Source organism: Pongo abelii, chromosome 15 (assembly GCF_028885655.2).
Source record: "Pongo abelii isolate AG06213 chromosome 15, NHGRI_mPonAbe1-v2.0_pri, whole genome shotgun sequence".
In the NCBI taxonomy this organism is placed as follows: Eukaryota; Metazoa; Chordata; class Mammalia; order Primates; family Hominidae; genus Pongo; species Pongo abelii.
Genome location: NC_072000.2, coordinates 99,939,406 through 99,953,743, shown reverse-complemented (window position 1 = coordinate 99,953,743; position 14,338 = coordinate 99,939,406). Strand labels below are relative to the sequence as shown.

The 14,338-nt window shown below is 44.1% G+C and overlaps 1 protein-coding gene, 1 long non-coding RNA gene and 1 other non-coding gene across 3 annotated transcripts; 2 read left to right on the top strand and 1 right to left on the bottom strand.

Moving 5' to 3' along the window:
• Positions 1-624: 624 nt before the first annotated feature.
• On the bottom strand, positions 625-10,200 carry GLRX5 (glutaredoxin 5). Its single transcript, XM_002825071.6, has 2 exons — positions 9,827-10,200; positions 625-1,301 (listed from the first exon to the last, which is right to left on the bottom strand). The coding sequence occupies exons 1-2, from the start codon at positions 10,119-10,121 to the stop codon at positions 1,123-1,125; spliced, it is 474 nt and encodes a 157-aa protein (XP_002825117.4). The 5' UTR covers positions 10,122-10,200; the 3' UTR covers positions 625-1,122.
• Positions 10,167-12,306, top strand: LOC100938203 (uncharacterized). Its single transcript, XR_008513202.2, has 2 exons — positions 10,167-11,527; positions 12,157-12,306. It is a non-coding gene; the product is annotated as an uncharacterized LOC100938203 (long non-coding RNA).
• LOC112128922 (small Cajal body-specific RNA 13) lies at positions 11,591-11,865 on the top strand. The gene has a single exon (XR_002911367.1). It is a non-coding gene; the product is annotated as a small Cajal body-specific RNA 13 (non-coding RNA).
• Positions 12,307-14,338: the final 2,032 nt, after the last annotated feature.

The window sequence follows — 14,338 nt, the reverse complement described above, 5'->3', positions numbered from 1 at the left end:
GGAAAGAGCCATCCTGTCCTTTTTGCCCTTATTATGAGAAAATGCATCCTTCTTCCCACCTCTGCCACCGTAAAGATATGTTTCTAGACAAGCACTCTCTTTAAGTCCCTGGAGATGAACAAAGCCTCCACGCCACACCAGGTGGGCCTCCTTCCCATGGGCCTCTGCATAGCCCCAGGCTCCACCAGGCCCCAGTCTCGGGATGCAGAAATCATGGAAAAGTCTCATAAAGACACCAGACACTGGGAGGATCTCTGCCACAATTCCAATTATGTCCTCTTTTAGAAAGGCCTCACTTTTTAAGAAGTAAAATACTCATTAAATCCCCTAGCTTGGTGGACTGTTGACGATGTCTCCCTATCTAATTGTAGCAGTGTGCCAAGCACAGGGCTCCAGAGATAGGCAGGTGGGGCCGCCTCCTCCGGCCTCACCCACCTCTGCTCCCTCCAGCCCACCCACGCCTCCAGCTGCACAGTTGACTCACCAGCTAAACAGCTGCTTCCCCCAGAAAGTAGACCAGGGCTCGATGGCAATTCTTGTGGCAAATTTAATAGAAGAACATGAGACTCACCCTTACTTCCCACACATAAAACACTGCAGGCACTCCAAATCCTTACAGACATATGCACTTCAGAATCAACTCAGGCATGCACAGCATCCCTGTGCTGGAGTTTATTTTAAAAAACAACGCCCCAGTTATCACAGTTACTTTTTTTGTCCATCATTTTCCATAACAAAAGAAGCTACACAAAATTTGGGGGGAGATACTGTCTTTGGAGACTGACACATTTGCAGAGGGGTCATGAATAATGATTCCAAAGCTCCTGTTTAACTCCTGAATCAGGCAAAGAGTAAGTGACAATGTAAGAATGAATTTTGTTTACAGCAATATTGTAATATAGCATTGAATCATTACAGTGCAGTGGTTGTAATTAAGTCCACAATAAAATATTCTTAGCCCGAACACCAGACCAAATAAAATCACCAACTGCTCACGAACCAAAATGATCAGTGCAAGCAGTTGCGGTCTCAATAGTGAAAACCAAAATGGGTAAGGCTTTTCTGGCAGTGAGTCTCTGACATGAACGGCTCCCTCTCTGCTCAGTGAGGACTTGGCCGCCCTCACTTGGAGTCTTGGTCTTTCTTTTCATCTAAAAGGGCGGAGTGGATCCCCAGCTTTTTCAGTTCTTCCACCAGGTCCCCATTCTGGTGCATCTGCAGAAGAATGTCACAGCCCCCTACAAACTCGCCATTGAGGTACACTTGAGGGATGGTGGGCCAGTTGGAATAGTCTTTAATGCCTATGGAGAAAGAACATTTATTTGTTATTTAAATGGTAAAAGCTGAACCTTTCATGACTAAATAGGTAATTTTGACCCACTAGTAGCAGACAACCCACTGTCCCTCCCTGGCTTCCCCCAATCTTGACAGCACTGTGCTTGCTACTAAGAGCATGAGTTTTTGTGTCAAAGAGACCAGTGGTTAGGCCCTAACTCTTCCAATTACAAATCGTCAGCCTGCAGACAAGTCACCTGACCTCTCATCCTGTTTCCACCCTCATCTCACAAGGTTTTTTTGTGTGTGTGAGAATTAGGTAAGTAAGATTCTCAGTAAAATACCTGATACATTGCGGACTGCAGATTAATGACAGAGGACTGGACTGGGTAACGCAAGTCACGTAAGATACATAAGGCCATAATTCTTCATCAACCAGTCAAGCTTCAAGTGAAGCAAAACTTGAAGAAATGTCACAACCAACTTCATTGCCAAATGGATCCATCACGGTAATTCATGGCCAAGTCGGGCAATCCCACCTGTGCGCTTTTCATGACCGTGACTATCTAGGTTGGTGCAGGCCGTCAGTTACTTCTCCTCGAGATGATGAGTTGTTGAGTTTTGTTTTTTTTTTAATTTTTAACAATTACTTTTACCCAGGGAAAAATCCCTGTTCCAGGGCTATGGGTTGTCAGTTCCCATCTATCCAGCCACTGTGATGGGCTCTCTGTGCAGTGGATGATGAGGCTCTGTGCAGAACCCGAAGTGACTGGTAAGTCTAACTCAGGCCCAGAGCTCAGCAAGGTCCCTGTCCAGGGCTGGGGGGTGGGGGAGTGAGACCCACTCTGCTCTTAAGAGCTCAAGCAGCCAAGAAACCAACCAGCACACATGTGATCAGTCCTGTGTGCAAATGGCTCTGAGGACACAGAGGAGATGAGGGACGCTCTGTGACAGCACAGCTGTGCGACTACCCTGTTCAATTCTGAGCCACAAGGATGACGACTATAACAAAATGCTAAGAAAGAAATGTGGCTTCAATCTTAAGACATAAAAGATTACTCTTAACATTCCTCTTCATCAGTCTACTTCCTTTTCTACTTGTATGTTGAGATGACTGTGCTTTCAAAACCATAGTCGGCCATTAAAAAGCCTGTATTGGTCATGTTAAAAACGAAGATGGTCAAAGCATGGCATATAATAACTAACACTTACGTGACACTTTTATATTTACATAGATAGATATTTTTAAATGGCCAAAATGAGCACATGGATAAACAAAACAGAAAAGTCAACAGATTGTTCAAGTACAGTACAGTTTACACAAATCGATTTTTATGTAAACAAACTAAAAATACAAAAACTTGCTCTTGATACCCTATAATTTATTATCAAACATTTTCCAAATAAAATTACTGATTTCAGTTATATCACAAGTCCCAATATACAATTTATTTTTTTCTTAAAAGTTATTGCCTTATAAAAAAAACTGACTTTGCTCTAAACGACAGCCCTAGAGAAAGCACCTGAACCAAGGGCTTTATCTTCCTTCTCCAGACTTCACATATTAAGAAAGGGTTACATTGCTCTAGGCCTCCAAAAGGACACCTCTCAGCCACTCTGGGTGCTGGTAAAGAAACATCAGTTAGCTCTTTGGCATTTGCCAATAAAGAGTAAATTCCATTAATCATCAAAATGTCTTTATAATGCCAAATATCTAGACATACTAGAATACCCTGATGAATTCAAGTTGTTCATCATGGTGATGTTTGATGCTACATCAACAAAAACAACTAGCATAATCTGTGTGTTTTTTACTTTCTTCAAACTCTGTCCTCAAATACAAAGTCTATCAAAACTCACTTTTTACAATGATGCCGATTACAAAACTTTTACCTTTATGATGACTGAGAGCTGGGTGCGAGAATTAAGAAATGTTTAAGGTAACATGAGCTTCTTTTCATTCTCTTCAACTTTAACTACCTTTTATACAAATGAATCATTTATGTGCCTGAACGACCTGTTTTGTTTCAATGAATAATATATTGTGTGAAGCTTTCCATGATAATCAGTTTTTACTGATTTATTTTGGTGGCTGTCTATAATTTCTGAAACACACCAAAAATGGAAATAAGTTTGCTGCCTAAGAACTACCCAAAACTACATGTTTTACCCAAAAAATACATGTTTTTAAAATAAAATTGCTTTTCATCAATCACTTTTATAGTATCACACTCAATCGAAGCATTGGGCTTGCCTCATTCATTAAACTTTATGTTGCTGTCTATCATATGTCCTGACTATGAGAGAAGGGGAGACCCCCAGAATCCTTACCACCAAAACTACCAAAACAAGCAGGCTTCAGGCATTCTCAACACCCAGCACACACAGCCACATACAAGTGACACTGACTTCTCATGAGCCACCTGCCTGTTCTTGACAGCAGCTGACAGTTTATCAAAATTAAACTTAGTTGCTTCTTTAATTTTTAGATGAATAGGTGTAATAGGCAGCTGGCGTCAAGGCCAAACGTTGGCATCCTTCTTAATGACTACGCTCTTTTCCATTCTTAAGAAAGCTGATTACCAGTTTAAATATTTAAGGAAGTACCCAATTGCTTCCTATAGAGTGAAGTGAGAAACTCCTAATAATAAAAGACTACTCTTCGTAAGTTGAATATTAAAATGAATCCTGCGGACCCACAAGTAACTGTTTAAACATGGTTAATCTCTCTCACACTTTAGTTTTCAAAAACTGCAATATGCAGTGGTAGTTCTTACAAATATCACTTGAAATAACTCAGAATCAGAGAGCTACTCTTGAAAATTAGAAAATCATATCCAAGAATGAATTTTAATGATAATCATTATTTCACATGTGATAGTGGTGATTCCATCTGGGGCAGAAAATGCTGACTGCAAAGTTATATGGCAGAGTAACACTAGGAACTGGGAGTTAGGAGGCTATCTCACAAAGTCAGTTTACATGCATCTAATGCTCCACCAAAAAAACCCATACAAACAAATTCATATTCCAAAGTATCAACCCAGAAAGAGTACAGAAATGTACTTTAAAATTCCCTTCCAGAACTTTCAAAAGGTATTTTTCAAAATTCATCACATTCAGAACACTGGACATTACTCCTGGTTTGGACACTAAACTATAAGAGCAGCATAATCATAGTTTTCTTTCTTTTTATTTTTCCTGGTAGAACTTCACTACAGGAGCTTCACAATCTGATGTGAGTTCCAACTCTGTCTCTTACCTACTAGACTCTGTGATCTTGGGCAAGTTACACCACCTCTGAGAATCACAATTTCTTCATCTTCTCTAATTTAGAGAATGGCGTTAAGTCGAGATAAGATGATCTGAGCTGAAAGCATGGAAATCAGTAGACCCTCACTAGAGGAAAAGCAAAGCACGGGCCAGAGTGAGCAAGGCACAGGCTTAAGGGTCAGTAGATCTGGTTTGCTAGCCTGTAAATGCAGCCTCAGACAAATCTGTTCATCTCTTCGCCTCAGTTTCCTCATCTGTAAAGTGGGAATATACTCTATGCCTCACAGATTTATTATGAAGATTCCATGATATCTAAGGAATGAAATGAATTGAGCTCCCAGCATAGTACCAGGTACAGTGTGGACATTCTCTCCATACCAACATGCTCCACCACCCACCCTTCACAGTAATGCTTTTCTGAGAAAAATAGGCAACAGAAAAAGCATAGGAAAATAATGCAGGAAAAAGTGATTAAGCATACCATAAAGTAATAACACCATTCAGGCCAGGTGCGGTGGCTCACACCTGTAATCCCAGCACTTTGGGAAGCCAAGGCTGGTGTATCACCTGAGGTCAGGAGTTCAAGACCAGCCTGGCCAACATGGTGAAACCCTGTCCCTACTAAAAATAAAAAAATTAGCCGGGCATGGTGCCAGGTGCCTGCAATCCCAGCTCCTTGGGAGGCTGAGGCAGGAGAATCGCTTGAACCCGGGAGGCAGGGGTTGCAGTGAGCCAAGATTGTCCACTGCACTTCAGCCTAGGCAGCAGAGTGACACTCTCTCAAAAAAAAAAAAAAAATACCATTTACTGAGTTAAGGATTACTGAGTTTCACACTCTTTAAGCATTTTACAAAAATAATCTTATTTAATCTTTACAAAAATCTGACAAGGCAGGTACAATTATTCCTACTTTACAGATGAAGAAACTAAGGCTCAGAAGGGTTAAGTAACTTACCGAAACTCACAGTGACAGCGTGCAGTGAAACCAGGATTTATATCCAGGCTTCCAGCAGTACAAAAGCCCAGACTCTTAACCACATGCTACCTGGGTCCCTCACCAGAGGTGGCCTCTACCCTCTAGCTGCCATCTGTCACTCCTGCCCATGAGCTACAAGTGCACTGCACACATATCTGCAATATATGGGACTGTTTTATGCCTTTAACATTTATATATACAAATGGTATTATGCCATAATTACATGTTTGTAACTTGCTTTTTGACTAAATATTGTTATTTTTGAGATTCAGCTATGTTAAATACATCTAGATCTAGTTTATTTTAACTACAGTTTAGCTTTCCATCATATGACTAAAGTTTATTTATCTGTCTGCTACTAATAGACCAAGATCCCTTCCTGTCAGTTTTTCATTATTGCAAGCCACGCTGCAATGAACGCCCCACACAGGTAACCTAACACAGAGGTCCTCAACATTTTTGGCACCAGGGACTGGTTTTGTGGAAGCCAATTTTTCCATGGACCAGGGAAGGGTGGGAATGGCTTTGGGATGAAACTGTTCCACCTCACATTATCAGGCAATAGTTACATTCTCGTAAGGAATGCACAACCTAGATTCCTCGCATGTGCAGTTCACAATAGAGTTTGTGCTCTTATGAGAACCTAATGCCGTCACTGATGTGACAGGAGGCAGAGCTCAGGCGGTAAAGCTGGCTTGCCCACCGCTTACCTCCTGCTGTATGGCCTGGATCCCTGGCCTGGGGGTTGGGGACCTATGTCCTAACACACACATGCAGAAGTCAGTCTCTAGGCCAGGGGCAGATAAACTATGGTCGTCAGACCAAATCCAGTCTACTTCCTATTTTCATAAAGTTTTATTGAAACTCAGCCTGCTCATTCATCTACATATTGCCCATGACTGACTTCAGGCTATATAACAGCAGAGTTGAATAGATGCAACAAAAACCACACAGCCCACAAAGCCTGACATACTTACTCTCCGGCCCTTTACTAGGGTAAGTTTGCAGATCCCCCTCTCTAGAATATATACCTAGGAGTCACGCAGCTGGGTCTTAGACTCTGTTCACCCATAGCTTGACTGGGTACTGACAGTTACTCCTCCAAAGTGTTGGTACCATTTTACACTCCCATCTGCAGCATACATGTGCACCACACAAGCACATACACACAACTTGTTATCCAACTTTTAAGGTTCACCAGCATGACATGTGTTTCACTACTGTCTTCAGTTCCCTGATACTGAAAAGGTTGATAATATTTTCAAATGCTTAATAAACATTCAACAATAGGATATGGTTATTTATTCAACAAATTATTTGAGTCCCTATTCTGTCACTGTTCCAGATGCAAGGACTACAATGATGATCTAAATCGGCAGCAAATGTTTATAATGCCTTTAAGGCCACAGAGTTTGCAATATAATGATAAATAAAAGCATTATTTATTTATTAAAATGCTCACTGAAAGCTTGCTTTGCATAAGCAGTACACACAGCGCCACAGGCAGTGGCATAAGACATGTTCTCTCCTCTCTGGAAGGCAAAATACTATGTATAGACAAGCATGGTCTCGATGTGTTAAAAAAAAACCAAAAAACTGTTAGGAACTAGATCTAAATGTTAATACAATAGTTTCCATGAAATTAGAGGTGATTTTCCTTCTTTAAACTTTTCAGTGTTTTCTAAGTTGCTTCCATGAGCATAAGTTCCTTTATTAAGACCAGGATTAGGAAACGATGATGTCAGTCTACTGGGACCTGATCCCTTTGTGACTGTCTTCTGTGTGCACTCCAGATAAAAAGAGGACAAGAAGGTCTTGAGAAGGCCAGAACACAATGCTGCCTCATAGTCACCTTTGTTCCTTGGGTCACAGTCTGAAGATCTGTCTGCATCACACTCCTGGGAACCCAGTACTCAAAACTAGGAAAGAATGTTTTCCTCCGGTTTAGGCACTTTGTAAAGTTCAGGTCTCCTTGGCATAAGAACCAACAAAAGGCCAGTTTTGCAAGAGCTCCGTTCCTATTACTAGAAATGACCTTGGATCTGGTGTACAAACATAGTTTCGGCTGGCAAAAGCAAGCATCAGACAGCCCATTAGTTGCTCTTGGTAAATAAAGCTGTATAGGGAAGAGGCGAAGAGTCTTAATACCCTGGCTGAACTAATCCCCATTTTGGGAACGTGCTTTTACCGCCCTGCCCAGTCCAAATGTTAATACTTACACTAATCTTTACTTTTCTAATCAATAAAAGAGGTACATGTTATATTCAATATATATGTAACACGTTTATTAGCCAAAATAGCAATCTGATGAAACTCAGTGGTCAAGGAATGTAAGGGTTAAATTCCTGTTGCTGCTGTTTGAAAACTTAAGAAAGTAAGCTCAGAAACCAGACACCAGACGTGGATAAAAGACAGAAAAATAAAATGTTACCAGTACATATTCTTATTTTTGCTCCTACTTTCCGTTTACTAGCTATATTCCAGCATATCTCATTTCCAGTTAAACAAGAGAAAATAAATTCACAAACCAAAGACCCTCAAAACATTATACTAAGCGAGATAACAACACAACTTTTTTACTAGTGCCATATTGGCAGTTTGCAGGGGACCCCCTGCAAGGTCTCTGTCAAAAGACTGCAAAATAGTTACTCCTCTTTTAAGCAGAGAAGCTGTCTTTTAAGGAAGACTGCAGGTCCCTTGCCTTGTACATGATAAAACTGAGCCCAGTAACTGGTGGCATTCTAGTTGACCAGGAAGACAAAAGGGTCTTGAGAATACCACATGGTAATATTACATATACGTGGTAATCTGAACCTGCCCTCTGAGCTCCTCAACTTAACATGCTTTCTAGGTCCCACCCACCACCACTATCACCTACCGCAAATGGAGGATCAGCTATCACCAAGAGTCTTTAAGGACTAGATAATCTGGGAAAAAATACATTTGAAAACCATAAAGTGCTAATGTGAAGCCAGCTACCATTTACCGGGTGCTTTCTGTGCCAGATAAGATAATACACACTTTCTATAATTTTTACTTTGTCTTCCTAACAAAAACTTTGCCAAATTGTTTCATTAACCTCAAATGCAGTTGAGTGACTTAAATTTTACACCTGATTAGCCACAGAGGAGGATTTCAACCCAAAGCTTTTCTAAACACCAGCCTGTCTCATTGTAAGCAATGACTATGATTAGTAATTTCAAATTTAGAGTAACAGAGAACCTGGCACCTATTTTTAGCACACAGCTGGCACCTCTTTTTAGCTTGGGACATGCAGGGACTCAGTCATTGAAAGTCTCTAACTGGGATGCAGGTACCCTAAGTCACTCTCTAGAAGGAACAGGTATAGCCTTCCCAGTTCTCCACCAACCCTGACCATCCTGGCCAAGGAGCAGGCCCTTGTGCCTGGCCTCTTCCTCCTCCCCTACTCAGACAAGACTGGCGAATGCACGTTGGGTACTTGGAAAAGATGCTTATTAGCTGCAGCCTTCCCTCTCCCGGCCTGATCCATCTGGCCCCTGGTGCCCTGGCCCCCTGGGCTCCAAGGCTGAGCCAGTGAGTTAGCCCAGGGCCCAGGAGCCAGGGCTGCTTCTTTTCCCCACAAACCTCTCGAAGCCCTGGCCTACATACATTCAGCCTTGTGCTTGAGTATCTAAAGCCAAATGTCAAGACTCTTCACCGACAACATAGATCCCGACTAAGGCCAGCCGACAGCAGTCCCAACCCTTTGCTTGTAGCAACCACAGAGGATGGTGCTTGACACCCTGAGCCGTGAGCCAAGAGAGATCAGCCTCGACCTCACTAGCCTCAAAGGCAACCTCAGCCCTCTCCCCACCATCGACAGCCCTAGACCTTACCCACGAGTAGGCCAATGGCTTCCAACCTCCCCAAAGTGTCCGCGAAAGTACCTATCTCACAGTGGGTCCTTACTATGAGTTTCCTAACCGTGCAGAGCAGTCAGGCTGCGGGCCACCCTCCTCCGAGTCAGTCATTGACAAGTCGCCCTGAAACGCCTATATTAGCTCGAAGTGAGGATAACTGAATCCTCAGGACTTTACCTACTGCTCAAGTTGGCAACAGTACAGAGCCCCAGATCCTCAAGACCCAGTCAAATCAACCACACCTTCAGCCCAGACTCTACTCCAGGGCAGTACTCCTCGCCCTAATCCGGCTCGAACCTTCAGAAAGACCCCGGCGGATGAAGCCCCGCTCCCCAGCCCGGCGCGGCGGAACCCCTCGGCCTCGTGCAGCGATGCTCCTGGGCCCGGGGCGGAGGGCGCCTGCCCGGCACACTGGCCTGACCTTGTCGGAGCTCAGGGTCGTCCAGTACGTTGTAGGCCGCGTAGTCGCGGACGCCGTGCAGCCGCAGGATCTGCACCACGGCGTTGCTGAAGCCGCACTGGGGCTGCTCCGGCGTCCCCTTCAGGAAGACCACCACCTTGTCCTTCTTCACCAGCGCGTCCAACTGCTCCGCCGAGCCGCCGCCGCCCGCGCCCGAGCCCGCCGCCCGCACGCCCCGACCCCAAAGGCCACCGCTGCCCGCGCCGCGCCCCCAGCGGAGCAGAGCCGCCGCCGCTCGGCCGAGGGACCCACTCATCTCCGCACGCAAGCCGGAGCTCACGACGGCCCGGGCCCACAGCTGGCCACCCGGAGCGCTCCCCGGCCCGCGGCAGTCCGACCCGCCCCCTGGAGGCCCTCATTGGACCGGTTCTAAACTGCCCTCCGTGATTGGACAATACTGATCAGTAATTACTCGATTCTACCAGTCACGTTGCTCGTCCTGCCCGGCAGGTAGGAGGTGGGCCTTATGCCGGAGCCGCATCCTACTGCCTTACTATTGGTCGTCGGCAACCGCTTTGTTAGTTAATTGGAGAGAATGGATGTCCATCAGGGTCACGCTTGCAGGGCAACGAGAGGCAAAACAAGAGGGAAGACGACTTTCCTCCCGTGAGCCAATGAGGCCAGCTGGGCTACCCCGAGACAACTGGGAGAAGCGTGGGACTCGCCCGTTCCGCGGAACGCCGGGAAGGGGTCACCTCCTGATGAAGTTTCCGGTTCCGGTGTCAGCGGCGGTTGAATTGCCATGGCAACGCGGTTAGCGCGCGCTTGTGGTGTTGGTCTCTTGGGAGGTAGCGGGGCTAGGCCGGGCCGGTATCCGCCTCTCCCGGCTTAGGTGAGCGTCCCCGGGCGCCTCCGGAGCGCCGCGGCCGCATGCGGTTCGTGGTGGCGGGGAGCGGGAGCCTGACCGGGGTTCCAGCGCTCGGGCCGTAGCCTTGGCTCCTCGACTCTCCCTGGCTCCGTCGCCACGTGGGAGCTGAGGCTCTGGGGCTTCCGCCTCCGGCGCGCGATTATTTCTCTAGAACAGTTTTCACTTTTAAAATTTGTAAAGCGCTTTTGCCTGTGTGATTTCCTCTGGGTTTCTTTTTTCTTCCTTTTTTTAGAGACGGAATTGGCGTCGGGGGTGTGGGTGGGGGGGTGGGGGCGATATCTCACTTTGTTGCCTAGGCTGGTCTCGGACTCCTGGCTTCAAGGGATCCTCCTGCCTTGGCCTCTTAAAGTGCTGGGATTACAGGCGTGAGCCACCGCCTCCGGCCGCCTCTGAGTTTCCAGCTTCGTTGGCCCTCCAGCCTTTTAAGCTGTTGGGCCTAGGATCAGGAAAGGTTTGTTGAATGGGGAACTAAGAAATGAATTCGTTCGTTCGACAAACGTTTCCTGAGCAGCCGCTGGGTGCTAGGCGCGGTGCCAGCGCGGAATGTCCAGGGAGACCTGGTGCCCAAAGCTTGGACCCAGCGTGAGAAATGAGAAGCAGATACAAAGTAGTGTGGGAGTGCAGAGGAGACAAAGCAAGCCTCATTAGGCCCATTGCTTGCTCTGCTCTCCCTTGTACTTACCGGTGCTTGACAATATACAGTTATTTACTAGCTTGGTTATTGACTTCCCTACCTGGCACTCAACTTTATTCACTGCTGTATCCTCAGTGCCTAGGACGATGCTTGGAACGTGGTAAGTGCTCCTATTGGCGGGAAGAATAAATCCGGAAGAGCAGGACTAGTAGCCTTGCTACGTAATCTGTAGTCTTGGAGCCGCACAGGGTTGGTGGTACCCTCGAGCACACCAGACTTGCAGAAAAAGCATACTCCAGAGGAAGCTGAGGCATGCCTGCTCGAGAGCCAGCTGTTCCATGTGCAATTTTCCTCTGATAGTTTCTGGTCACTGTTGCCACGGTGATAATGACTGGGCTATGTCATTATCTATCCGCCAACAGGAAGAGAAGCTTTGCAGTCGAGATATTGTTTAGCAGATGGAGTGTTTTCTGTTGAACACTAAGTACTGCCACAAGTTACTTTTTTTTTTAAACTTTGAGTATTTTTTTACAGTGTTGCTGGAGGTGATCTGTTTATGCTTTGGGAGTGTTCACATTTAAAATCAGAAAATCATGTCAGTGAGTGAGTCTTTCAAATAATCCTTCGGCATGAAACCTGAGCCTAGTAAACTATGAAAGTAAACTCGGGACATTACCCGAAAGTCTCAATGTCATATTTTCACCCCCATCAATATTATTGATGATTGCTCATTTTCTAATGTGGGACCTGAAATTTACCAGGTGCTTAAAGAATCTTTTTGTTTTTCAGATTCATTGATTCCAGGTAAATCAGAGGAACAAGCAACATGAACAGAAATATGTAGAAAATGCTATTATGCAGAAGCATAATTGTTGTTTCAGAAGTCCAGCATCTGATGCACTTAACAATAGAGAATATATTAAACTCTTTCCAAAATAACCTGTTGTTCATGCCTGTGTTGTAAGTGTTTTGTTTGTTTTTAAGTAAATATTGGTGATTTGTTGCCAAAAACCTAAACTGTTTATTGCTGTCAACTTAAATAACGAACAGAGAGAGGCTCTCTAAAAGAAAATGGCATTTATTCAGGAATAGAGCATTGCAATGAGAAAATGCATGCGATAGTTAACTGTGTGTATCCTGGGAGATAGAGAAAGACAAAGATCTTCAAAGGAAAAATTAGGAGGGTTACATAATTGTTTTGAGATAATTATTTTTGACTACAAGGATCAGTAACAAAGGTGATACCAGTCCCAGGTTGGACAGGCAGGTGCTCGGCAGGCATTGCAGAAGTATTTTTTGTGTAAGATTGAGATGGCCTTTGTGCAGGATTGTGGTTTTGGAATCTTCTGTGATCGTTTTTGCTATCAGGCATTTATGCTTGCGAACTCCTTATGGCCTTCCCTGTGTCTATTTTGATTCCATCTTTCTCATTTGCCCACTCTAAACTGTCTAATTCTGCTTTTATGTTGACTGAGATGGGGAGAAGAATTTGCAAACTTATATCCTGAGACAGAACAGTAACGAGGAGTATCGTGTTCCTTACCTAATGTATAATATTGGGCTCAGAAGCAGTTGTCTTTTTTATTTGTTGAACGTTGTATTAAGTTGAGAATGCAGCTGCCATTAAAGATTAAGAGTAATCCTTGAGAAAGAAGAGTACAAAGCCTGTGTTTTGCTAAATCATAGTGAAGTTGCCGTGTTTTTGTAGAATATGATAAGAACATACAGTGTGTGAAATGCTAAGGATATGGAAAAGCATGTTGGTGCTCTTTCAAGGAGCTATTTTGATAGCATGACCAAGGGCAGGAAACAGATCATGTATCTGAATCAAAGAAATTGAAACAATACATCTAAATTTAAATTTTTAATAAAACAACCCAAAATATAGTGAAATACTTAGCACCAAACATCAGTGATCTTAAGAAGCAAAGAAAACAGTAATCAAAATATTTCGTCCAAAGTATCAGACTTTTGCATAAAGTTTGGCATTTTGGTTTTGAGATTCCTCTTTAGTCCTATGATGAAAACATGACAAAATATACATCTTAAATAAACAGTTGTCATCAGTCTGCATCTATGACCAGATGTTTTGGGTGTTTTGAGTAAATGGCCTGTCTTAGTATGTGATCGCTTCCTGCCCCGTGAACATTAGTGAAGAGGTGAGGGTGGGAAGTACTCAGAAGCTTCTGAGAATCCTGGGATTTGAGTCACAGGATTGGTTAAACCCCAAACTAAATAATCATGCCGTGTAAACATGCTGACTCAGGCATCCTAAAAATGTTTTTCTTCCTTGTGTTTATTTATAGATAAGGCTTTACTGTATTTGGTAGAACTCCTGTTTTCTATCCACTTCTCCAAAAACAAATTCACCATTGAATTCATAGTGTAAACCTCCACATATCTGAGATAGCTTCTTCCGTTTATCAGCCCCAAATGAAGAACTAGATAGAGTTCAGATTATTGAACTGAAGGTGATGCTTTATCTGAGCACTCCACATGTCAGTGTTTCTGTACCTTTACTTTTTTAAAAAATTATTTTTAAAAAAGATGAGGTCTCAGTAGGTTGCCCAGACCGGTCTCCAACACCTGGTCTCGAATACTCCTCCTGCCTTGCCCTCCCAAAGCGCTAGGGTTACAGGTGTGAGCCGCTGCACTGGCCCTGTTCCTTTCATACTCAGTGCTGCATTCTTGTTTGTTCTTAGAAAATGAGAGGGTGTGTTTGCATGAGAATGTGTGGTACAGAAGTGTCTATCTGAGCTGGCCAGAACATTCTGCAAATGTCATATTAAGGGCAAAGTGGCTGCTTGGATTGTACAAGGGGCCGAACCACCACACATTCCTAAGCTAAGATAGCATTTGGGACCCAGATTCTATTGACCTGAGCTGGAACCTGAAAGCTTTCTCTGTGATGCACTGAGCTATCATCTAGTAGTTTTAGAGCATCACTGCAACCCTGGAACTAACTGGATTA